At 36.7% G+C, this 27,878-nt stretch overlaps 1 protein-coding gene across 1 annotated transcript; it reads left to right on the forward strand.

Moving 5' to 3' along the window:
- Positions 1–382: 382 nt before the first annotated feature.
- Positions 383–25,736, forward strand: HOATZ (HOATZ cilia and flagella associated protein). Its single transcript, XM_012470641.2, has 6 exons — positions 383–615; positions 1,114–1,155; positions 1,638–1,708; positions 22,405–22,464; positions 23,062–23,114; positions 25,465–25,736. The coding sequence occupies exons 1-6, from the start codon at positions 390–392 to the stop codon at positions 25,520–25,522; spliced, it is 510 nt and encodes a 169-aa protein (XP_012326064.1). The 5' UTR covers positions 383–389; the 3' UTR covers positions 25,523–25,736.
- The last annotated feature ends 2,142 nt before the right edge of the window (positions 25,737–27,878 follow it).

Consider the following 27,878-nt stretch of genomic DNA (forward strand, 5'->3'; position numbering starts at 1 on the left):
TTGGAAAGGGGCATTGGGGTGACGGGGCTGAGGAATCTAAAGTTTATTTAGCTATCTCTTTTGGGGGGAGAGGAGAGGATGTGGCATGCCGACTGAGGATATAAGAAGCTAAAGTACTCCCCCACTGACTCCGACAAGACAGGACACATCCCAAAGTTGTTTTGACTCTCCCATACCGTCTCCAAGGTTTGGACTGGTCCCGAAACCTGATCACCGCAGGGGTGGGCTTTCTGACGTCCCCCACGCGCGTGGCGGACACCAACACCTACCTATAGGAAATCGAGGGCTGCGGGCAGTGGCTGGTATCAACTTGGCGGTTCTCGGAGGGGCGGGGCGGGGGCCGGCCGGGGGGAGGGGCGAGGACGCTTGGAGAAGCGTCCTCAGTTGCCATGGAAACGGGACCCAGTGAAGAACCTAGCGGCCAAAAGGAGTCCCAGGAAATTTCCCCCGCTGGATTACTGGTATTTGCCGGCTCCTCAAAACAAGATGCCAACTTGGCTAAGCAGTTCTGGATCTCGGCATCGATGTATCCCCCTAGCGAATCTCAGCTGATGCTGCGCAGAGACAGCAGTCAGCGTCTGCCGGTGGCCGGGCCCCGGAGGAGCAGAGGGTCTGGTGAGTAGAGTAGCGGCCTCCTGTCTTATCTGCCTCCACCATAACCTGCCTGCAGGATACCAGAGCCCCTTCCAGGAGAAACTGCAATGGTATATACAAATAGTCATAGGTACATACAAATACATGTATAAATAGTTCCTGGACCTTCCCAGTAATCCTTCCACCCGAAAAGGATCAGTGGTATATTTGTTACATCTAAAAACACGTAAGTTTCCCTTAAATTATGGCATCTATTTGTAAACAGTATAGAATAATCTGAGGAAATGGTATTTGTTGGCTGAAAGGATAGTTTACACAACTGAATTCAAACACGAAAAGCCCTGGAGAAAGATGAAGGTGGAGTCAACATTATCAACAGACTTTCTGGACCTGTAAGCCCTTAGTGAGGCCTAGGATGTGGAAACTGTTATGCAATCGTTACAGGTATACAAAATTCAAAAACCTTTAAGGTTGTGGTATTTTCCAATGATTTCTTTACTTTCTTTTTGTATTTTTTAGAGAAAAGTCACTCCTCACAATCTTTTCACCTTGCGAATAACAGTAGGTATCAAGTTTGATGCCTTTCAACATTCGGACTCCTTGGTTTATCAGAAAATAGACAATAAGTACAAGGGAACTACTTTATGCTGTGGCATAACTTTCTGAATTGCACACCTAAGTCCCTGCTCAGGGACCACTCTGTTTATCCAGACAACAATGCCTACATTCCTTTAACAGTATGAACAGGAATGTAGAAATTGGAATCTCTGATCCTGCAGATATGTTCTAGAGATCTTTTCTTGTCTTTGGACTTAAGCTTACTCATCATCTAAAGAGATTAGAGGTCCCTGCAGCCATAGCTAATTAATTCAGTCTCCAACTATTTGCAAATCTCATTTACAAAGTTTCAAGACACCACATGTATTTTTGTTTGCCTTCCTACTCTATGTATTCCCTTTCAACCCGTATCCAATTTTATGTCAATTTTAATGTAAATTCATGATTAAATCATTTCAGATTGAATTTTACTTTATTCCCTCTAGAAAATAGAGACATGTTTGCCGAAGCCCTAAAGATTCAGGAATCTGAGGAGAAAGTAAAGTATCTCCAAAAGGTACGCCAATATTTCAGAAGGTCATCTGATTGTCATTGTTTTCTAAATAACCTTGATTTTTTAAACACATGTATATAAAAAAATCTGCTACTTCTAGTGCATTAGCTTGAGCAAATTAAGGAAAATCTTTATTAGAATTTTAATTGAAAATTAAGAAATTCTGTTCAACTTTGGCTATTGTCACTCTCAACAAAAGTCCAGGAATGTACAGGAACAACAGAACCAGAGAGAAATAGAAATGGGTAGAGTCACACACTTTCCATCCAGTAAGGTGCCCAACCTTATACAGCATTCTAAGAACAGAAATGGCGTAAGAGGCTAGGTGCAGTGGCTCACACCTACAATTCCAGTGCTTTGGGAGGCCAAGGCAGGAGGATCCCTTGAGGCCAGGAATCGAAGACTAGCCTGGTCTACATAGTAAGACCTCTATCTCTACAAAAAATTTTTTTTAATTTGCCGGCCCTGCTGGTACATACCTGTAGTCCAAGCTACTTGGGAGGCTGAGGAAGAAGGATTCTTTGAGTCCAGAAATTTGAAGCCGCAATGAGCTATGATCTCACCACTGCACTCTAGCCTGGGCAGCAGAGTGAAACACTGTTTAAAAAAAAAAATCAAAAGAACGGAAAAAATCAAGTAGAATTGATGGTCATAATAGGTCAAAATTAAATGATCAGAAGAATGAGTCTGTCATCTAGACATGTTTTGACTAAAGGCTGAAATTAAACACATTGGTGTGTCACATCAGCTTAGCACACATCTCTTTTTGGCAACATCCTTTGTTTGCTTTTCATGATACAGGCATAGCCTTTAACTCAGCAATTAATACAGTGATTTATAGAAACATTTTATTTGATTAGTGGATAAATTATATTCCTGTAACTTTTCTTATACTGTAAAAGCAAAGATAGAGAATTCTTTTGGGCCTCACATCTTTAATCATTGGACATATTGGCAAACTCTGAAAGAGTTATCAGGAATTCTACATAAATTGCAGAATAATGCATCTGAGTTTGTTGATCACATTAATTCACTTTGTGGACTACTGGTGATTCCCTCAAACAAATTAGGTAATTAGAAATTGTCAGCATTTTCTTCTCTCTTTAGAATATTATGTACTGTATATTTATATCCAGACTTTATAGGGAGGGGAAAGGCCTAATTTTCAGTGAATTAAAAATCATTAAAAGTCAACTTCAGTACCTTTGGAATTTAATTTTCATTTTATTTTCATTTTAGGAAAGTATTAGAAATAAAAGGTTAAAGACAAACTATTACACATTTTTATCAGCTTTTGTCAAAAAATAAGACAATATGATGTGAACTACCAGTGGAGACGCTATGCTAGTGGACTGTTAGGCTAATAATCTTAGAACTGATTTCTTTGCCTTCGCTCCTTCTGTGAACTTATATTAATTACTCAATTCCACAAATGTTTATTGAGAACCTGCAAGTACTGTACTAGCTGCTGGAGATCCAAAGATAAAATGTGGTCCCTGATCTCAAGGAGTTTACAATCCAGTGGAGGAGACAGCCAAGTCAATAATTATGACATATTATGATATCATCATAGATGTATGCACATAATACTATGAGAACACATTCAGGGACATCAAAATCAAGTGTAACAAATAAAGAAACCATCCCAAAGGTGCTGGGTTTTGGAGGATTTGAAGAATATGCAAAGCAAGCCCTCACAGCATATTAGTTGTCTTCCTAAAATACAAATATGATTATTCTAGCCCTCCTGCCTTTTTTTTCCACATGGCTGCCCATTTCCTATTGCAAGATCAAGGCCAAACTCCTTAGCATGTTCGAATTCCTTTCCAATCCAACCCTAACTTGTCTTCTCCCACCACTCTCCCCACTTCTGCCTATGCTCTCACCCCAACTCTGTATGGTTGGAACTCAAGCATGTAGCCCAAGGAACACTGTTTACTCCTTCACATATATGCTCACAAAGTGATGAACAGGAAAAGTCTATTTTTGTTATACCTAAACATGCATAATATCTGCCAGGTTGTACCTTAAGCCTAATGGTCATGAATTGCAATATAGAAGATGATTCCATTTGTTGAGAGTAGAAGACAAGAGGCCTAACAAAACCGTAAGGCATTGGGAAAGAAAGAGAAGTTACTGAAACTGTGCCTTCGTAGTATATAGGGAAATTTTGTCAGTACTATCTAATACAGTTCAATTCAAAGAATGCCAAAGTACAAAAGGGCAACCAAGAGAATCCTGCAATAACTGAATGCTCTCATAGATATCCTGAGATAATATAATGTAATATTTGTAACAACTAATTATTAAATGTAGATTAGGTACTATATACTAAACTAAGCAACTGACATACATCAACGCATATACTCCTCAAAATAGTCCATTATGATTATCACCATTTGGCCAAACAAGGCCTAAATGATTTTCTAATGTCCCCACAACTGGTAAGTGGCAGAGAAGATTCAAAGCCTGGAATCCTAACTCCAAAGTCCATGAAATTAATCCCATAATAGACTCATCGTATCATAATGATTGCTGACCATGGCATGGTTCAGGTGTGCTGCCAAATATTCTAAAACGCAAAACTATGGTATGAATACGAATGTGAGAAACACTGTTTCCAGTCCTGGAACTATAAGCTGGTTCTTCATTCTGCAGTGCACTTTCATGTATCTACCTGAAATGCTCTTCCCTATTTACCTTCAAGGCCTAACTCAAATGCCAGCTTCCGTGAAGCCTTCTCAGGGGTTACCCAGAGCCTCGCAGAATGAATAGATCTCTTCTCTGTGCTCCCATGGCAAGTCACATATCCTCTCTCATAGTTTAAGTGGTTTCCGATCTGTATTGTAGATAATTGTATATGTTTCTCTCTTTCCTGCTAGATTACAGGCATCATAGTATAGTAGATTTTGGAGACCACAGGATAGGTTTGGAAGCCTAACTCTGCCACTTACTATTTGTGTCACCTTGAGCAATTGATTTAACTCCTGAGATACTCAGCTTCCTCACATATAAAAGATGAAATGATTTTTTAAAAAATATCCACCTCATAGAGTTGATGTAAGGTATACGAAGCTCCTGGCCACAGTTTACCAGCAACAAATGACCTCTATAAGGTCAGAGGTCATGTCTTATTTGCTTAACCTAGTGCCTTTTTGGTTATTAAAACTCAACAGATCTTTGTTAACTGAATAAATGAATGAATAATTAAATGAATTAAAGAGCAAATGAATTCCCTATATATTGATATTTCAATTTTGTCTAGCCTTTTTCACATAGACTCATCTGGCAAATTTTTCTAGGCTGGTAATCTTTGCAAGAATACTCCCAAAATCTAATCTGTTAGCACATCACCTCTCTTCCTAGTTTTGCTTTATCTCATGCGTCATGGATATAATGGGAGGAAACGTAACTTTCTGTAATTATTGAAACAGAATCTGGTCTTGGATACCACTTTTTTTCTAAGTCTATACTACTGTCTCTGCATTGCTGCCACCACCGTTCTAGAATTTTAAGCTTGATATTAGAAAATAGATGAGGGGAGGGTATCTTCTAAACTAACAAAACATTTACAATGATTTATTTAAGAGAATCTTCTACATGTTTGGAACATATACATGTTAAATATACATGTCTTTAACATGTTGATAAGTAAATTCCATGTATAATTTTCGTCTTAAATTGGGAAAAACATCACCCATAAATTCTCTTTAAGGTTTATTCTTCCACTTTCTCCTTAAAATTAGTGAAAATATAGAAGTTAATTTTCATCTCTGCTGAAAGTGCCTTTATAACCCTCTCTCCCCAACAGATACTGATTTTTCAGTTGTTACAGTTTTTTACACTTTAATATTATTCTCCATTTTGGAATATTTTCCAGGTACGCATTATAACAAATGCTTTTGGTTAGTGGTCAAAATGCTATTAATCACAACTCTTATTTCTGTGATGGATATCCATGGCAGGAAATCAAAAACAATTGAGTCGGTCAAGATTAAATGGCTTACTATGTCCATAAAGGAAAACTCACAGCACTACCCTGGACCATTATTCTTCCTCTGAGAGTTCTAAAGTAGTCTGAAAACATTATAATAAGTGGATAGTCAGCTAATTCTTTGAAATCATAAAACTAATTTGCTTTTTAGTTTTGCCACCTTTAAGAAAGCTTTTTAGCTGATTATCCCTTTATGAAAAGAATTATAAATAATTCATTTGCTGGGAGAAGGAAGAAGAGGTCAGAGCAGTATTTGAAGGCATATATGTAGATGACAGATTTGGAAATGATCTGTAATCAAACCTTTAACATGAATGAATATAAACCAAAGGTTTTTACAGGGAAATATGCAATCTGCAGAACAACATCCCAGGTATGTTCCTTATTTGGGAATGGGGTTTTAATCTTTTCTATTATACATTCTATATAACCAGTAATGTCCATAGTGTAAGTCTTCTTCAAAAGTTTGTTATATGACACTTCCTCAAACCAGAAGGAAGTCATGCTATGATGAGAACATTACAGTAGTCCTCCTTCCCATGATTTTACTTTCCTCAGTTTCAGTTACCTGCAGTCAACCATGATTCAAAAATATTAAACGAAAAATTCCTGGAATAAACAATTCATAAGTTTTAAATTGCTCGCCATTCTGAGTGGTGTGATGAAATCTTATACCAACCCGCTCAGGATGTGAATCATCCCTTTGTCCTGTGGATCCACACTGTAGACACTACATGCCTGCTAGTGACTTAGCAGCCAAGAGAGATAAATCACATTCACATAACTTTCATTAGAGTATATTGTTATGTGCTCTATTTATTATTAGTCTTACTGTATCTAATGTATAAATTAAACTTTATCATAGGTAGTATATGTAAGGGAAAGCATAGTATATATAGGGTTCAATACTATCCGCAGTTGCAGGCAACCACCGAGGGTCTTGGAACTTCATCTATCACCATTGACCCTTAAATGAAATTCATACTATAGCCATTTTGAACCACTTGTAGTTCCAAGAATCCCCCAAGGTATTTCATTCTTCTATGACATTGAATCTATAGTTTCTTCTGCCTGGAAATGCCTTTCTCCCATTCCTTCCCATTTAGCTAATACCTACTTGAATTGCACTGTAATCTGTATTCTCAGAAGAAAAAAGTCTTAGAACTTCAAAAGGTTGTATTTTTAGACACTGATCATGAAAGTGGAAAACTTTTTAACATTATCAACTGTTGGATTATCACTTTCAAAGTAGTGAAGAGGATACCTTGAATCATTGTAAGTCAACTTCAGAGAACCAAAGCAAAAATGTAGGGAATTTCCTCAGTGTCATTGCCAAGATGCTCAGATAAAAGAAAATCCTCTTTTGTGTCAAAATGATAGGGATTGGCTTCTTAGACAAACCTAAAATTTCCCAGTACTACCTGGCTTTTAGTTTTTCTTTCTCACCCTAATATAATATTTATAAAAATTCCTTTTCCTCCATAAAAGGAATACCAATAGGAAGTGGTGGATTTCCCCTTCACCAATAAAAGATGTTTAGCCATTTAAATTCTTGTTCTCTTCCTAATTTGGCAAAGCACTCAAGTGGCAGAGTCATAAAAACAGATTGTGCATTACAGTAACAAGCAAATATTTTGATAGCAAATGATCATTAAAAGATTATATAGTAATATACAAATGTTTTATGCTTTTATATCATCCATAAGTACCACTTTGTTTTCAAAAGTTATTCAATGCTGGGGAACATTTTCAGTTGACACATAAGGTTCCCCTCTAAATCTTCTTTAGTAACATCTACAGTCTGTAAAATCATAATTGGGAGAGGAAGGAGATTTAGGATCAAATAGCTGAATTCAGCTACTCTGGGCACACTGCCTATGGGGTAGCCCTGCTCTGCAAGAAGTAGTAAAAAAAAACTGCTGAATTAATTTGCCTCATATAGACCTACCCTCAGAGTTCCACAGGGACATATCCCAAATGCATCTCTTCCTCTTCTTCCAGAGATCTGTGTATTATATCTTCTATATATTTCACCTTAAGAACAAAATGAAAACACTTTAAATGCTGAAATAATACTGGGCAATGATCCACATTCATTATCTGCTTATAAAGGGTAATTAAATGAAACTATTAAATGCAAAATGAAGCAAAAAAGAATCATGTACCTTTTTCCTTTTTTAAATTAATGCAGAACTATCGATTTGGTTCCAGTTACATGAATCCTTATTGTTCAAATTAGTAAACACCTTATAAGCAGCAGGACAAATCAAATTGTGAGTTTATTCAAGAACTGGAATGATTCTGTGGATCGGATAACTCAGAGAATAACCATGGCACACCTGAAATTAAAGCCATTATCAACCTTTGTACTTTGCCTCTATCTAAGGCAAGATGAAAACGTTCTTAGACAATTATAAGAGAGCCAGATAATAAATGATTGATATATCTATATTTACTTCACTTTATCATTTTCTGTGATAATGTATTCTAGTCACATAAAGTGTGGTCAAGAAAGCCTCACAGCTCAAGATGATACAGTCATTTGTCTAGTTGACTCTTGAAATTGAACATTTCCCAAGTCACTATATTGCCAATATAGATCTTCATTATTCATGGATTCCTTATTTGCAAATTTGCCTACTAGCTACAGTTTATTTACAACCCCAAAATCAATACTCATGGCACTTTCATGGTCATTTGCAGACATGCGGAAAATGGTTTTAAAAAAAATGGAGTTGCTCAGCACACACGTTTGCAGCTGAGGCTGAACAAGGTGATGCTTTGCCTTTGTGTTTCACTCCCATAACTCCAAACAAGGGTCTTTTTGCTATTTAGTGCTAAGTCTTCACTTTTTTTTTTTTTTTTTTTTTGCTCTTTTTTGGTAACTTTGCTGTTTAAAATGGCCTTGAAGTGTTAATGTTCCTAAGTGCAAGAAGGTTATGATGTGCCTTATGAATAAAATACATGCATTAAATAAGCTTTGTTCAGGCATGAGTTAGATTGCTATTACCACGAGTTCAATATTGATAAATCAACAATATATTTTAAGATGTCTTTAAACATAAACACACATGAAAGAAGGTTATGTATTGTTCCATTGATGAAACGTTATGACCAGCGGCTGGCAGGACCCTAGGAGCAATGGGTTTAGTATTCTCTAATTCAGTGTTTGTGGTGACATTCTAGGACATAACTATGACAAACAATGAGAATCAACTGTACTCCTAAAACTGGTTGAATCATAGTTTAATATACCAAGACTTTCACTATCTGCCTCCTGCCATACCTCCCCAGCCTCATCTACCCACCATTCCCCTTAAGTGCAATTCATATTAAGCCATTTTAAACTACTTGTACTTCCAAGAATTCACCAAGGTGTTCTGTGACATTAAACCTACAGTTTCTTCTGCCTGAAAATGCCATTCTCCCATTTCTTCCCATTTAACTAATACCTACTTGTATTGAACTGTAAACAGTTCAATGGTCATAGTCAAGCCTTTTCTCACCCTCACCTATTGATACAATGCCTCTTTCTTTAGTCTGATATAACTGCTTCTTTCTTTAATTCTCTAGGACCCTGGGCATCCCCTGTCATCATCCTCGTGATATAGTACTGTGGTATAGTTGATCTGTTTCTCCTGTAGGTTCCAAGTTCCTTAAGGTGAAGACCATGGCTTTTTTGACATTATAATCACAGGGTCTTAGAAATAGGTGATCTCCTGACCTGCCAAATAAATGGTATGAATGAATAAATGTATAATATAACTTGTCTGGACTAGGATTCTGTATGATCCTTGGGCTAGATGTCATATGAAGTATTCATTTAATAGGAAAACAGGCAAGAATCATATTAGCCAAGACCCAGAGGCCTCACAGACTCATGGGTACTGAACAGACATGTAGTCAGTTGAGCAAAAGGATGTGGGAGCAACAGACAAGAGTGGAAGTACATTGTTCTCTGTAGGTCACAGAAGAAAGTCACAGTAGATGAGTAGAGCATTGCACGTTCTCCAAAGGAAGTGATTCCAAAAAAAATTAATAGAAGTTTAAAAACATTATGCCAAGGTTTAACAGCATGTAAGAGAAACCCTGTCATGGGAATTGAAATGTAGAGTCAGGAGTGGAAAATAGGGCAGAACCCCTTGTCCCTGAGAATCTGAAATGCTAGACAAGAAATTGAGACTAGGAGTTGGACACAGGGCACAAGACAATATTCCATATACTAGAACTTTGGTACAAAAGAGAGGCCTGGTCAAAAAAAAAGGGGGAGAGAAAGCAAAGTCCTAGACGCACATACCCTTCCCCCAACTCCAATCATATTGCTAAATGTTTGTGTCATTCCTTACTGCCATACCCAGAAAACCCAGAAAGTTTTAAACCACCAATATAGGAGACAAATTGACCTATGATTATTTTTACTTTCTTGGCCAAGTCAAAAAAAAATTTGAAAATCAATTTACAAACAGTTGATTCTATTACTGATATAAGCTTTGATAAATAGCTTTTTAAAGAAAATGTCCATTTTTTTTTTTTTTTTTTTGAGACAGGGTCTCATTCTGTCACCCAGAATGGAGTGCAGTGGCACCATCATGGCTCACTGCCACCTCAACTTGCCCGGGTTTAAGTGATTCTCTCACCCCAGCCTCCCAAGTTTCTGGGACTGCAGGTGCACACTACTACACTCAGCTAAACTTTTTGTATTTTTTGTAGAGGCAGGATTTTGCCATGCTGCCCAGGCTGGACTTGAACTCCTGAGCTCAAGCTATTCGCCCACCTTGCCTCTCAAAGTGCTGGGATTATAGGCATGACCCACCACATGGGGCAGGAAAATGTGGATATTTTCATTGTAACAATAATTTAGTACTTTGTTTAAAAAAAACTGAAAGTTATTTAAGATAGGGTATCTAAACTTTGAAACTTTTATTATAAAGGACATATTTTTAGAGCACTGAATAACTAAAAATAGAAAAAGATAGTTCTTAACATTATAAAGGACATATTTTTAGAGCACTGAATAACTAAAAATAGAAAAAGATAGTTCTTAACTAACTGTGGTTACATTTTATGTATTTCTTTGCATTCTCTGGAGTTTCTGGTCCTAAATGCTGCCAATAGATAAAATAGATGGTAGTATAAGTATAGACATTAGTCTGTATGTGTGAGGTTGGATTGGACATTAAGTTTCACTCCAGACATGCGGGCGCCCTGCACTGCAATCATGGAGCCAAGCTGAATTTTACAGAATGTTGGCCAGAAGCAACTGAAAACTCTGTAGACTTCAAAAGAAATCTAGGCAAGTTAGAGGTCAACACTGAAAAGCCAATGTCAAGTTCAAGCAGGAAAGGCCAAGCAAAGCCATAAACAGTAAAATGAATCATGGGCCCAAAAGATGGGAGAATTTCATTTGGAAGAATTGTGCAAGATTCATTCGGCAAATATTTATTGAGCATGTCTATGTGCCTGACATTGTGCTAGGCACTGGAGTACAAAAAGGAACAACAACCAAAAAAACATGTTTTAACCCATTTCTCATTTAGAAAAAAAAGTGCAGCTCGCTGCCAGCAGTGTTCTTGGGGGCAAATAGGAAATGGGTTAAAGATACAAACTCTGCCCTTGTCTGAAATTTGGAGTCTAATCAGGGAGAGAAATATTTCTGAAAGAATTACAATGATAGGACATGTTAGGAGAATGTTAGAAGAATTTATAAGGTGGTATTGATCTAATCAAAGGAATCAAGGAGGATTTCTACACAGATTAACCAGACTGAGATTTGAAGGAAGAGTGGGCATTAACTAGGTCAGAAGGAGGGGGTGAAGGGAACATTGGAAGATCATTCCAGGCAGCAAAAACAGCATATGCAAAGACGCTGTGCTGGGAACAGGCACCATGCAAATCAAAAGCTGAATGGCCAATGTGGTAATATAGGAGGAAGGTTAGGCTCCAGTAAGAACAGTTAAGAAGCTACTGAAGGGTTTAAATTAGGGTTTGCTTAAGAAAGATCAGCAGACTGTAATATGGAGGATGTATAGAAAGTGGGCAGTGCAGAAGTGGAAAAACCAGACTGGAGGCCATCACAAAACTTCAAGTGGGAGGTGATTCGATGTGAATTAGAATCACACAGGTAGATGAGAAAAATGAAGTAGACTAAAGGGATAGTTAGGAAGTAAAATAACTAGTATTTAGGGTTATATACTGGATATGGGAGGTGAGGCAGCAAAGTATCCAAGATAACTCAGTTTTCTGGCTCACGTAACAGGACGAATCGTGTCATTCTGAAACAAGGAACATTAGATGAAGATCAGGTTTGGAGGGTTTGTGGGGGAGGGGGTACAAGTTTAATTTAGACTCACCTAGTTTGAGATGCCTTTGAGATAAGCAGATTAGCTGTCAGATAGGCCTGTGAATATATGGGCTAGAAACTCAAAGAAGCATGAGCCGGAGATGAAGTTTGAGGTCATCTGTGTGGGAAATCCCTAACCTCTCCTTCTTAAGTCCTTATGGGCAGGACAGGAAAGACATAGCTGAAAGATGAAGTCAGTCTCATTCACCCACTCATCATATCTGTATAACCAGCAACAATGAAACCTTCAAGACTCAGTAGTCTTTGCTAAGGAAAAACTTTGATAATTATTGTAAACTGAATCATCAATAGCATATAATTCAATCATATAGAGTTAACATCAATATATGTATACATTGTTCAATTTTAAAATGCAGTGCTCATTTTATGCTCACATTTTCCCAACATTAAAATACAAATCCACTTATTTCCTTTTTTAAAAAATAAGTACCTTTTAAAGCAGTACTAAAGGAGTTTTAAAATCACTTATACTTCTGCTCTGCATGCATTTTGGGTGTACATGAATGCTTTAAAATCTACGTCCTTCAGGCGATTATTACTGGCTTTTCCATTAAAATATATGTAACAGAACTAAGAAAATAATGTAACAGAAACAAGAAAATATACACTTTTTTCTTCCTCACAATAGAAAATTCATACTTGATTGAAATCTGCATTTAAGAAAAATTGTATTGACTCCCTCTTATGTAATGACTGATACTTTTTCTCGTTTTAGTAAGAAGTTAGTTATTTTTCAAATGAAAATTATATATATCAGACCTAGGAATTGAGCCAGGATCAAGCAATTTCCAGGAGGTATAGAAAGATGCTTAGATCTGCATCTTTTTCCTGCAAGTCAGCATTCTTCCTTTCTCTGATTAATAATCTTGTAACATCTTCCATCCACTCCCATAGATTACTATAGTTAGGTCTATCTTTTAAAATCAGATTAGTACTGGGGAAAGCTTTCTCATTGATTATTCAGCCTGTTTTTTAAAGTGCATAGTAGATAATTTCAGGTCCAACAGTTCTGTATCTTATTATTATAGTAGATATAAATTTCCTATATGGCAGTTGTAGAATCAACACAGCAGATTTCAGTTAATAGGCACAGGGAATGGTAGTAAATTCATAGAGTAAATTCATAGTTGAAGCATTTTGTTATCAAAATCAGCAAGCCAAGGTGCATATTGCTTTTTGAAACCGGGCCCAAACATGAGATTTTTTAAAAATGATAAAGGGATAAAAACCTTAAGTCAATCATAATTCTCACCTTCCTCATGATTGCATTTGTAACATAAAGATGAAATGGGGACCGGGCACGGTGGCTCATGCCTGTAATCCCAGCACTTAACTAATACTTAGTTAAGTGACCCTGATTTTTTTAAAATTTTTTTTTTAATTAGGCTGAGGTGGATGGATCAAAAGGTCAGGAGTTCAAGACCAGCCTAGCCAACAAGGTGAAATCCTATCTCTACTAAAAATACAAAAAAAAAATAGCTAGGTGTGGTAGTGGGCGTCTGTAATCCCAGCTACTCAGGAGGCTAAGGCAGCAGATTTGTTTGAACTCAGGAGGCGGAGGTTGCAGTGAGCTGAGATTGTGCCATTGCATTCCAGCCTGGGTGACAGGGCAAGACATCGTCTCAAAAAAAAAAAAATGAAATGGAACCTACTGAGAAGGGAGATTCTTGCAGAATACAAACTGAAATTCCCTAGTACCCCTATAGACAATGAACTCTCAATTATCGGGATAGAATTAAAAATTAAGGCCACGTATGGGGCTCATGCCTGTAATCCCAGCACTTCAGGAGGCTGACCGAAGTGGGAGAGTGACTTGAGCCCAGGAGTTCAAGATGAGCCTAGGCAACATAGGAAGACATTGTCTCTACAAAAAAATTCTTTTTTTAATTACATAGGTGTGGTGGCATGTGCCTGTAGTCCCAGCTACTCGGGAGGCTGAGGTAGAAGGATTGCTTGAGCCCAGGAGGTAGGAGGTGGAGGTGGCAGTGAGCCCTGATCGTGCCACTGCACTTCTACCCGAGTGGCAGAGCAAGACTCTGTCTCAAAAATAAATAAATAAATAAATTCTGGAGCCTCAGGAAAATAAAAATCAGATAATGTTCTCAATTTCTGTTAAACCATAGAACCTTGGCTCTGCCTAGGTAATATTCTGAATTTGGAATGTAATTGCCATTTTACAATTAATTTATAATTTTAAAATCCTTACATAAATATTTTGTTCACACTAAATAAGATCTTAGAAAGTTCCTCAGTTTATAAATATCACTATAATTCAACTATCTTTACCCTTTAGCCACATTTTGCAAAGGGCCACATGACACCTTCAAATAAGTAAATTAACTGTGATCAAGGCTGAGCTCAAGCTGGAGTAGCTCCACCTGCTGTATTCTGAGAGCATGCATTTTTTAATGAGAATAAGAATTTTCTGTGACAACAGAGACTATAGTTTTCTTCTTCACTATGGTTACTCCTAATTAACTTCTCATTTTTAGAGTAAAGATTGAATGAAGAAACCATTCTGTCTCCGTGTGTGTGTGTGTGTGTGTGTGTGTGTGTGTGTGTGTTTGAGTCTGTCAGCTTGAATCCTTGGCTCTGCTAGTTACTATTTAGTTAAGTGAGCCTGATAACAGTTGTTCATTTTTATGTGGTTGAGTTTCTTCTACCTGTAAAGAGGTAATAATAATCATGCCCACCTCACTGTGCTATAAAGATTAAATGAGATAACCTGTAAGGAACTCACACAAGGCCCGACATTTAGTAGTCACTCAGTGAAAGTTTGTTTTTATCTTCTCTGTTTCCCTCTCTTTTTTAAAAAAACCCATGATTGAAAAATAAAATTTTAGCAGGTTCAAAATAAGCATTAGTATTAAATGGAAATGCTTTGACTAAAAGGGTAACTCTCAAAAGATGATGAATAGATTACTAAAAGCATGGTCACTCAAGTATCCACATCCTGATTAAAAGACACAATCAAATTGGCTTGCTCATACTGTTAAAATGAGACTTATACTATTTTCTCTTAATCATATCTTTAGTTATTTCCTGCAAAAAGAAAAATTACCACTGAAGTTATATTTTGAAATTTCAAACACAGAGCAGAAATGTCTGGGCAAAATTAATTAATGCTTTGCAGGTAGATAAAAAGTAATTAAATTTATCATAATGCCTCCCTCTACAAGTGTAGATTAAGAGGTGAATGTCATAATAATTCTGAAAGTCTGGAAGTGGCCTCAATTAGAACCCCATTGAAAATAAACTGGGAAAGGAATTTTCAACCATTTATTTGCTTTGCAACAGTCGTTGGAAGCCTATGAAAAGGCTAAATTACAGAACCTAAGGCACTATTGGATACTGGTGAATACTACAGTGACTATACCCAAGTTAACCCCAGACGAACCCAACTGATTAGCCAAATAGTAACTGAAATTAGTTGAGGTGATAAAGATGGTCCTACTCTACATAAACCTGTAAGTTTGGTTTGCTTGTTTACTTCGTTTTTGTGTTTGGTGGATAAATGGGCCTACTTGTTATTTCTTGAATTCTTTTGGTAAGTTTTTTTACTCTAGGAAATTGTTCGTTTCATCTACATATTCAAATTTACTGGTGCAAAAGACTCGTAGTGTTTTTAACATCTTTTTGATCTCTGCCTTAGCTCTAGTTATTACCTCTTTTCATTTCTAATCATTTGTATCTTTTTTCATAGATAATTATGCCAAAATATTATCTATTTTAGTAGTCTTTTCAAAAAACCAACATTTGGCTTTATTGTCCTCTATTTTTATTTTCTAGTTATCCATAGTTGATTTTTATTACTTCTTCCTTCAACTTTGGGTTATTTTCCTTCTAACTTCCTTCTCTTTTCACTTTGTTTCTTAACTTTCCACTTTCTTTCCTAATATGCAAATTTAAAGCTATAAATATAACTCAAAGTTCTATTTTAGCTACATCTCATAAGCTATATAGTATTTTCATTATTATTCCATTTTAAGTATTTTTACATTTCTATTTGGATTTCTAATTTGTCCTATAAATTATTTAGAAGTATGCTTTTTAATTTCCAGTGTATGAGGTCTTTTTATGTTAACTGCTTTTATTTCTAACTTAATTATATTGAGGTAAAAGAACATAGTGCCTATCTTCTACTAAATCAAGTTTAAATAGAGGTATCTTTATGTCAAGGCTCTCAATATCCCATTCACCTATCCTACCCTTCATATCTCTAATCCTCAAAGCACACATCTTGCTTCAGTCAAGCAAGGCTTATCTTTAAGCATCTTTAAGTTCATTTAAGATCTTTAAGCATCTTTAAGTTCATTCCTACTTCCATGCCTCCATTTATTTTTAAGTGGACTGCTATCTTCTTTTCATCACTGTGTATAATTTTTTAAATAATTTCAATTGTTATTTTAGATTCAGGGGGTACCTATGCAGGCTTGTTACATGGGAATATTGTATGATGTGGGTGTGAATGATCCTGTCACTCAGGTAGTGTGTGTAGTACCCAACAGGTAGTTTTCCAGCCTTGTACCCTCCCTTCCTAACCCCTCTAGTAGTCCTCAGTGTTTATTGTTCCCATCTTTACGTCCATGTGCACCCAATGCTTAGCTCCCATTTATAAGAACATGTGGTATTTGGTGTTCTGTTCCTGCTTTACTTCACTTAGGATAATGGCCTCCAGCTGCATCCATGTTGCTGCAAAGGACATGTTTTTGATCCTTTTCATGGTTGTATAGTATTCCATAGTGTATATGTACCACATTGTCATTATCCAATCCACTGTTGATGAGGACCTAGCTTGATTCCATGTCTGTTGTGCATAATGTTTGTGTTCTAATCATTTTAAGCTAGCCCACAGCTTCTTTAGCTACCTTTCTCCTTTTGATGAATTATTTTTAAATCCATAGAATATTTATTTTGGAGCTTCTTTAAGGGTCTTCTGAAATGTTTACATGTTTAAAATATTAAAACATATTAATGTTTTAGATTTAGCAGTTGGATTTGTGTAAACATCATTTCCTTTGTATATTTTTTCACGTTTTCTGATGTTTATACCATGTATTTATGTTGCATTTATAGTCAATGGTAAGAATTTTAAATGTTTTTAAATTCTCATTTGAGTTAAAACATTTCCCTCAGTACTTCTGAGTCTATCTTCTTAATGTTTTTTCTCTCCAACTATCTGCTCCTCTCACTATATGACAATAATATTTTTGAGAACTAACTGCATGCACTAAATACATGTTGTGTGCATTGTCTTACTTTCTTTTTAGTCCTGAGAATAACTGTTGAAAGCACTATGATTGCCCCCATTTTACAGATGAGGAAGCTGAAGCTGGAATGTGACTTTTTCAAGGTCACACATCTAAACTATAGTATAAGGGTTTGAACCCAGGTCCATCTGATAGCGGAGCCAAGGGGCTTAACTACTATCCCATACTGATTTCAAGAGTTCTTTGATTCTCTATGTGTTGAGATGATTGCCAAGTATCTAAGCAAATAACTGATTCTGGAATCAATCCAATATTCTTCTAAGACATTTTAAAAATTATATTCAGTAATTCAGCTTTCATACTATGATAGTCAAGAGAATGTTTCTTCTGGTTACGTAGACAGATAATCAGAGAAATAAACACTACCTCATGTTATTTTTCATGAATGTTTGAGTCTAAACATTTCAATCATCATCCAAGAAAGAAATGCAGTTTTTATGTGGGAACCAGGCCTTGAGAAGAAAGGATCTTTCTTCTCAAATCTAGTGTTTATTAAGAGCTTTTTTTAATAATTAAAGATTAACTGAAAAGAAAGTTGATAACACACCAGAAAATTCATGGTCAGAGGAATTTGCACTGCATGTTTAAAAACAAATCATATCTTAAATATCTCTCCTTGTATCCCCTTTTCTCCCTCAAACTGTATTCACTAACTGACCCATAGGTCAGAGGCTGAATCATAAGAATTCCTTCATGCCTGTACTCAAAAAGCAGACAATCTATCCTCTTTTTTTCTTAATCTTTTCAAGATTTTTTTTTTTTTTTTTTTTGAGACAGTCTTGAGCTGTTGCCAGGCTGGAGTGCAAGGGTGCATTCTTGGCTCACTGCAACCTCCACTTCCCGGATTCAAGCGATTCTTCTGCCTCAGCCTCCCAAGTAGCTGGGACTACAGGCATGTGCCACCAGGTCCAGCTAATTTTTGTATTTTCAGTAGAGAGGGATTTTACCATGTTGGCCAGGATGGTCTCAATCTCCTGACCTCATGATCCACCTGCCTCAGCCTCCCAAAAGTGCTGGGATTATAGGTGTGAGCCACTGCACCCAGCCACTCTTTTCAAGATTTTAAAAGCACTGAAAGGAAAATTTTCTCTTCTAATAATAATAGTGTTATAATAGCTACCATTTATCAAATGTATGTCATGCATTTCATTAAGCAATTTTTGTTTTATCTCCAATTTTCACAACAACCTTCTTCACAGATTAGACATCCACAAGGGGGAGGAGTGGTTCTTTGGTTACCCAAGATCACAAACCTCTAACCTATAGGTCAGGGATTACTGCATAGTTGCAGGGAGGAAAGGAGGAACCAGGCGGGAGAGTCAAGCTAGCACTTGCTGTTCAACACTCACAGGAACTGGGATTCAAACCAAATGTATCTGACTCCACGAATACATACTTGCCACTCAAGTCACTTGGCTCTGAAAAGCCAAAAAGAGAGAACCAATTTAACTCTTGAAGTGACACTAAAATTCATTAACCATCTATGAGACATTAAATTCATATGTTATATCACATCCTAATTTTCTGGAATCAATTTTATTTCACAATTTATTTTTTTCAGGAATAGTATCAACATAAAAAGTAAAATATATCTGTATGTTAATATTCAATGGTAAGATATTATAAATATAAATTCTGACCCCCTTGTATTAACAATTAAACAATTAAAAAGTCTTGCTGGCATGGTGGCTCACGCCTGTAATCCCAGCACTTTAGGAGGCTGAGGCAGGTGGATCACAAGGTCAGGAGTTCCAGACCAGCCTGGCTAATATGGTGAAACCCCATCTCTATTAAAAATACAAAATTATCTGGGCATAGTGGTGCTTGCCTGTAGTCCCAGCTGCTCGGGAGGCTGAGGCAGGAGAATCGTTTGAACCCAGGAGGCGGAGGCTTCAGTGAGCCAAGATCATGCCACTGCACTTCAGTTTGGGGAACAGAGCAAGACTCCATCTCAAAAAAAAGTCTTATAAAATATAAAATTCCATTAACAAGCCCAACCAAAACACTATAATTAGAAATGAAAATTTTTGTCAATATGAAATTAAGAAGTAAATTATGCTTCCTTACTAATAAGTTATAAAGATCTTTCGCCACTGAATTGTATTTAACTTTACTGACAGAGATTTCCTAGAATATTCCTCAATGTTTTCGTTTAGATGACACACTTACAGTAGTTTTGTTATTTACTTCCAGGAAACATGTCCAGGAGGCACAAATCAAATCATATTTAAAATATCTGTTTCTAGTGCATTATGTGACATTTCAACACCAATTAGGTATCAAAATCCTTTATATTAAAAAGAACTTGAAATCAAGGAAAAAAATGAATGAATATTATTTGTTATCCTATTATTTTTTAATCTTATAACTAAATATTTGTCTTTTTATATTAGAAGCACAGGACAATATAACTCGTCCATGGTTTCCCAACAGTTACACAGAAAATAATCATATAATTTTGTTCATGGGGATTTAAAAAACTAAATTTACTCACTGTTTAATTTCACTTTCCAAAATTTTTTGTTTTTTGCTTAGGCCAATAATTGTGGATTACACAGTACAATGATTGCATTCATATATCATGACTCAATCAATTCAATTGAACAAAAATTCATTGAGTATTCACATACAAAGCACTGTGAAAGCACTAAGGAAGGATAAAGAGATGAGTAAGATTCTGAAAGAGACATGGTAACAACTAAAAGATAAAGCAGGAAAAGTAAGATCAATACCATAACAAAGGTATAAAGTGCTATGTAATCACAGTGTGAGAGCAGTTAATACCGACTGAATACACGTGTAATGGAAAAGTTGGAAAAGAAACTAACATTGAATACCTGCATTAAAAATATCCCAGGACTTTATCTACAGACATTATTTTACTCAATCTGTGCAAGTTGACAGATATTGTGAACAGTTTTTAAACATACTCTGAATATTTTTTCTTTCAATAACTGTGATAGATGATGCCTAAAACTCAAGCAAAAAGTAGAAATCCTATCTCAAAATAAATAAAATTAAAACTTTGTAGTCTCATAAAAGGCAAGCTTCATATGACTTAAACAGAATGATGCAAAGTCAAGGCACCCAGTTCACCAGCCCAGTGTGGGTGAACCAGATGATTACAGCTACCCAGTGTGGACTCCTTCTCTATGCGTCTTGGTGGATCACACCTGAGATTTCTAGCTTCTTTTGCAGCTGAGCCATCAGGCCTGGGGAACCGCTGTGAAGAACTGCTTAGCCACGCAGCAGCTTCTGGGGCTTTGCACGTGCTGTTTCCTCTGCCTTAAAAGCTTTCTTCCCAATCTTGTCTCCATCATTATCTGGTGACTATCACTTTCAGGTCTAAGCGTGGACATCACCTCCTCTGGCACATCTTCTGAGTCCCCACCCCCATTCCACACACAACTTTGTCTTAATTAAGGGTCTTTGATCTTCAGTTCTTTCATTGTACCCTATACTAACCCCACATAGCACACTCAAAACTATTTACTTGTCTTTTGTACTTAAGTCTGCAGTCACCTGGAAGGCAGGAACTGAGTTATGTTCAGTCACTAGCACAGCAATGTTACATCATAGGTGCTTATTATGGGTTGAAACATGCCCCCCCAACATGCAAAAATTACACTGATGTTCTAACCTGCAGTACCTCAGAATGTGACCTTATTTGGAAACAGTATCTTTGCAGATGAAATTAGTTAAGATGAGGCCATAGTAGAGTAGGTTGTGCACCTAATCCAGTCTGATTGGAGTCCTCATAAGACTATTGCCATGTAAAGACAGAGACACAGAGAGAATGCCCTGTAACAACAAAGGCAGAGATTGGGGTTATGCAAGCCAAGGAATGCTACAGCTTGCCAGCAAACCACCAGACACTACAAAGAAGCAAAGAAACCCTATAGGTTTCAGAGGGAGCATGACCCCACCAATACCTTGATTTCAGTCTTCTAGTTTCCAGAACTAGATCAATATTGTTTTAAGCCATGCAGTGTGTGGTACTTTGTCACAGCAGCGCTGGGAAAGTACTCAATAAATTTAGACAGATAGATGACAGTATCTACACCTGGCTATGACAAACCTGTGTCTATTCTCACTTCTTATTTCTTTCTTGCAGCCTTGATCTAAACAGAATTTCTTTGATTTTATCTGGCCATTTGAAGTTACAAGTTTTGTTTGTTAGATTCTAGATTCTCAGCCTTTTCTTTTGTTCTCAAATACACCAGATGTGATTGTCTGCCTGGCTATCTCCAAAACTTAATATAGATGAATTCTACGAAAAATGAACCTATATGCCTGTTTTTATAGTTTATATATTGATAAATCTTCATGCCTGCACTAAGTTAGTGTTTTGCACTTAGGAAAACTTACCTGAGAATGTGCAGGTCTCAATAGCTAAGCTAGAAATAGGAGAGATGAGAGAATAAGGCTTTGTTACCCTATGCAAGCAATTAAGAAAGCCCTCCTTACCATGGACTTGGTGGCATGCTGTTTGAGCTTGCTAATCCTGCTTCTTGACACCATTAGTGGCAATTTAATGTGATGGTCAATAGCTTGAACTTTGTTGCCAAATGGAGCTGGGCTCAAATCCAGTTCTGCCACTTAATAGCCTGGGTAAGTTATTTAACTTTACCAAGCTTCAGTTTCCTCACCTGTACAATGGAGTAACAGTAGCATCAAACTTCTGAGTTGTTATAAGAAAATAACGATATGTCTATAAAGCTCTTAGCATAGCTTATCTGGTAAGGTCTTAATAAATATTGGTTATTTTTTTAAATTAGTTATTATTAGATGGGGAAAAACCCTCCATTTAGGATCAGTTATGTAAAGCAGCATTTTATTATTTTGCAACAATAAAATTTCACAGCATTTTAATGTTTTACAAAAGTATTTTGTAAAGCAGCATTGTCTTCAATAAAAACAGGATTTTGGCACAAACAAAAATTTATAAGTATATCTTGGGAAAAAATATTTTTAAATTCTGCCAATACAAGACAAAAATGGAAGAATTTTACCTTCCATAGGCATAAGTCTTCATTATTGAGTCAAGATACCCACTTTTTTTTTCTTTAAACAGGCTAAAACAAGAGAAGAGATTCTCCAACTCTTAAGAAAACAAAGAGAAGAAAGGATCTCGGTGAGACCAATAGTGAGGGATTTGGATTACTCTATCTGAAGGGATGAATTGTGGCAAATTTCCATAGGTTTTGTAGATTGAACCCTTAAATCTAGATAGCTATAGTCCAGAGCCATCTATATACCAGAGTGGGGCAAGGTACAGACATCAGATAATTTGGCAGTCCTTGATAAATCAAGGCTATCTCCGGAGTTTGCAGACATCCTGGCATAAGAATTAGGTATTATTCTCCATGGAGTTTATAGTTCATATATTATAAAGCTGTAAGACATTAATATGGACTGTTTCAGTGCTAATATTTGTTTACAATGATTGATCTTGCCTAGATCATACAAAAATAAATGTTAAATGAAGAGAAACAAACCTAATAAAAATAATAATAGTATCATGTAAACTTGTGGATGTACAAAACACATACTCCTGAATAAACCCAAAACTCCCTAATGTGCAGCATTTCTGACCCCCTAGTTTCCAGATTTAAGAAGCTAGTCTTCATAAACTCTGCGATGATTTTACCTCAGATTTTTTTTCAAGTGAGTAAATTGCAGTCAGTGAAAGAAGTAAAATTTTACCTTTTCGATTTTCATTTTGTTTCAGAAAGAACTGATTTCTCTTCCTTATAAACCAAAAGCCAAAGAACACAAAGCAAAGTAAGTTTACTTCTGTCAAAAATATTCTCTCACCTTTCAACTTGCTGTGTAGAGAAGCACTTCTTTTTTCTTACTTTGCGGCTTACCCTTAAATCTTCTAGAAAACCACCCCACTGTATTACAGATTTCTTGCCTTGAATAAACTTTCTTCTCCACTTAGATATTAAAGCCTGTGTACCCATTTGTCTGTCTGTGGAATATGCAAGCATAAGTGAGTGCAAACTGGAAAGCAGCTCAGCCTTGAAGCTCTGTGCGCATTCCCTGTCCCTCACTCCTCATCTTGGGCTGTATAGTCACCTGCCATTATGCCCTCCTGGCTCCACTATCCCCTATCCACTCATACCTGGCCCGCTTCTTTAGTGAATCAGCAGGTGTTTGCAGCTCACCAGCTCTGAGTGGGCTAAGATTGCTAAAACTCATGTTCATGCAGCAAATTCTCAGTGATGAGTGAATAACCTTATCTCTGGAATAATGTTAGAACAAGACTAGGAACAGTTTAATAGTCTAGAAGAGTTTAAAAGAAATAAGCTAGCAACAGTTAATCACTAATGCACCCCAATAAGAAATTGCTCATTTTTTTTATGACTAAAAACCAATGTGGCTAACTCAACATTAATTTGACAAATATTTATTTTCATACTACATTTAGGGAGAAACAAAGTGATAGAATTTTGATTCTTCTCTCATTGCTTTGAGGCTAACTCCCTTTAATGTTATCAAAGTAATATCCTTAAGAAAGAATATGTCTACACTAATTTTTAAAAATCTAAAAAAAAATAAAAAGATCATTTAATCACCTAGCTATATTACCTACACTTAGCAACTTAATCTCAGCAACTTAATCTCTTGCTTTTTAGCCAGACAATTTGACTTAGCTTCTAAAGATAAGCAAAACTATCCCAATCAAGAGAAACTTACCTGATACAAATAGTGGATGAAGACTGCTACTTAAATAGCACCAACAGCTATGTCTGGGTTCCTTAGATTTCTGCATGTATTTTTACAGAACATTCCTGCTACATGACCCACCTAATAATAAAATATTATTTCACAGCTTGGATAGATAATTCTCTTAATAATTTAAATGCTTGCTTAATTCCTTTGTAAATTAACTTTGTCCTGCATCCTGAAGCCTTGAATTTCATTGTTTTGCTGTGACATCTTCTTACCATGAACTTCTTCTAGTTACTTTTTTTTTTTTTTTTTCTGAGACAGAGTCTCACTCTGTCACGCAGGCCGGAGTGCAGTGGTGCAATCTCGGCTTACTGAAACCTCTGCCACCTGGGTTCAAGTAATTCTCCTGCCTCAGTCTCCCAAGTAGCTGAGATTACAGGTGCCCGCCACTGCCCCCAGCTAATTTTTGTAGTTTTAGTAGAGATGGGGTTTTGCCATGGTCAGGCTGGTCTTGAACTCCTGACCTCATGATCCACCTGCCTCTGCCTCCCAAAGTGCTGGGATTACAGACATGAGCCACCGTGCCCAGCCTCTAGTTACTCTTTGTACATTCTTTGGGCACGTAATCATGCACTACTCTGTGCCCATATTTTATAATTATTTAACTCATATTATTCCTTGCATTACTTAACTTTTTCTGTATTTTTTGTATTGTCTGTAACTATATTGTTAGCTCCATGAGGAACTGGGTCACCCAAAGTGCCAGCATATTGCTTACATATTACATTCAGAAAATATTTATAACAAAGTTTAGTTTAAAAATATCATGTAATTCAGTATTAGCCAATTTAGAAAGTGATGTTTTCATATAATACATTAATTTATAAACTTTAAAAAATATTCTAAATATTGTAGACACAGTTGTAAAATACTTTTAACTTTGCCTTCTTTGTCATGCCTCTGTCCTTTCCTCTCTGCGCAAAACTCCCCTACACACACAGATGCCCCCTTACCATTCCTCCTGCAACAGATATTAGTATAATCCAGGTCACTTTCTGTTAGAAAGACCTGGAAAGTGTGTTCATGGTAAGGTTTTAGTAGCAATATGTTTATTATCCATCCCAGAATGTTTGCATTTTAAAAGAAGTCTGAATAAATAAAACAATGGGTAATCCAAAGAAATCAATTACCAATGATAAAATCTCAGGAGTCTGACTCTTGAATAAACAAAATATATTTAGGGTAGGAGGGCTCCTGTATCTCCAATCCACACTTCACAGTATCATAACCACTTCTCCCACATACAAGTTTATACTTGGTTGCAAAACCCAAAACAGTCAGAATCCACAACAGTGAATTTTTACTGGGGAAATTTTCAAAAGTTGTTTTCATTTTACATCATGTTCACAATGACAGGGTTCTGTGTATTGGAACTGACTGGTATTACTACCAACAGGAAAGTGGTATCAGAGTCAGATCAAAAGGACCAAGAAGAAGTCAAAGCCTTGGACTAACTTGCTTGATACATGGCAGAGGATGGCTCACTTACATCTTCACTTTGGAAATAACCTTCACTTAGGATCATTAAGATCACTGGCTGCATTATAGAAGACAAAGAAATACAAGTTAAATATGCAGATTTCTAGGAATTTTACCAGTTATTGAATACTTGTGTTAAAATAAACTAAGAAATAAAGTTAAATATGCAGACTTCTATGAATTTTGCCAGCTACTGAATATTTGTGTTTATTTTACTTATCGGGTACTACTCTTTGACACCACACCATAATCATCTCTTTCATCTTACCACATTCTCAAACTCCTATTTATCTTATTTTCATTTCAAAGGTATTTCCAGAATATCTATGTTAGATCTATATTATGAATATCAGATAAGCAAGAAACGGGTGTTTTTATGTGTCTTGTAGACCACGAGTAAAAACAATAAGGAAATAGGAATGAAAAGGCAGTTCTGAAAACTTAAAGTCTACTTACTTTAATAAGAAAACCTTTTAGCGAAATTTGATTTGTTCCATTTCTGGATCATGTCTGAAGTCAGAAATGAGTTGCTTCTACCTCTGTGAATGACTGGCTTCACATGCCTGTGTTTTACACATGTACATAATCCCAGTGTCAACCTCCCTCACTTTCATTCTATTTTCTATATAATAGAGAAGAAAAGATTAAGGATTTGTCCCTTCTTCGTTGTCCAAATGGCAGTCCTACTCAGGGTTAGATGCTCTTCCCCATCCCTCCTTCAAGGGATCTTAGCATAATCCAGGCCCCCCTCTGTCAGAAAGAAAGAACTACAAAATGTGTTCATAGAAAAGTTTTAGTAGCAACATGTTTATTATCCACTCCAGGAATATTTGCATTTTAAAAGAAAGCTGAATAAAAGGAACAATAGTTAATCCAAGGAAATCAGTTCCCAATGATGAAATCTCAGGAGTCTGACACTTGGGTAAGCAACATATATTTAGGGTAAGAGGGATACCCAGTGTTTGCAGCTCTATTTAGGACACCCATTCCCTTCACTACTGGCCTCCACTTGGAACTCCTGGACACAGACTTCATAAGATGCAGCCCCCATCCACTGTGCCAGCAGAAGACTGGGTGACCCATTGGTCAGGACTTAATCACAAGGACACATCAGTCTGTGAGGGAGGCTGGAAATAATCTTTAGATAATGGGTAGGGGTCATCTGTCTAGTTAAAATTCAGGGATTCTATCACCAAAAGAAGTGGAGAATGGATATTAGGGGACAATGACAAAGTTCTGGCACAACATTATTTGAAGAAAAATGTTTGGAACAAGAGGAAGGTAATCAGGCCTAGTTTAAGTTATAAATTGGAAGCCCCATCCCAGCACCAGTAAGAATAAAAGGTACCCTGTCTGGTTGATATATTTGTCTGTCTAATAGGTAGGTCTTTGTTGTGAAGATGGACACAGCAGGCTATCAAATCCTAAGCTTTTAAATCATATAAATAATTCCTTTCATCCTGATTCTATGCTGATAAATCTTTTTTGCCCAGAGAGAAAGTATGTGTTCCACAGGCCAATGCAAGCATTAGTTTACCTGAAAATTATATTTCTCAATGTGTAAATATATTAGTCACTTAGATTGGGTTTGAGCTTGTTAAACTAGGAATTGGACCCTGCACCAAGGTAATTTCCCCAAGAAAAATTCTACTTTGGTGAGCTTTCTTGGCAACCAGCCTTCCCCTGGTGATACCTCCCCTACATTGCCAAGTGTAATGGTTAGCTATTGCTGCAACAATGCTGCCTAACAAAGCGGTTGAAAACAACATTTATTATTGCTCACACATCTTCAGGTCAGCTAGGAGTTTGGCTCATCTAGGCTTGGCCAGACAACTGTGATTCAAGCTACAGCACCTAGAGCAACTCTGCCTCTTACTACAAGTTTGTCAATTGCCTGAGGTAGCTCTGCTACATTTGTCATCCTCTTAGGGATACACATGGACCAGTGGGATATTTAAGGTATGTTTGTCCCAGAGAGTGGTAGAGAAGCAAAAGAAATATGAAGCCTTTTCTGGTCTAGGTTCAGAACTAGGTCATTCTGTTAGCCAAACAAGTCAGTCACATGGTCAAACACAAAGACAAGAGGTGGGGAAATATACTCTGCCTCTTTAGTAAGAGAAACTGCAGTCATACTGTAAAGGATGTAGGCACAGGGAGGTGTGGAGAATCGGGGTCATTATTGTAATCTACCATGTTTGGTTGACTGTATTCCCTAATAAAGTCCATCTGAACCAAGGTTCAGGGTATCAAAGCGAGAAGTAGGGACATGATTTAATTATGTGGACCCAAGTAACAGCTTTTTCAAGTTGAAATAGATGGCCAGGCACATGG

This window comes from Aotus nancymaae, unplaced genomic scaffold, assembly GCF_030222135.1.
Source record: "Aotus nancymaae isolate 86718 unplaced genomic scaffold, 86718_ANA_hifiasm-v0.15.2.pri h1tg000012l, whole genome shotgun sequence".
NCBI lineage: Eukaryota > Metazoa > Chordata > Mammalia > Primates > Aotidae > Aotus > Aotus nancymaae.

Coding starts and splice junctions, on each gene's coding strand:
- HOATZ (XM_012470641.2), top strand. CDS start 390: ATGGAAACGGGACCCAGTGAAGAACCTAGCGGCCAAAAGGAGTCCCAG. Junction 616..1,113: donor CCGGAGGAGCAGAGGGTCTG/GTGAGTAGAGTA, acceptor TGTATTTTTTAG/AGAAAAGTCACTCCTCACAA. Junction 1,156..1,637: donor TTTTCACCTTGCGAATAACA/GTAGGTATCAAG, acceptor TATTCCCTCTAG/AAAATAGAGACATGTTTGCC.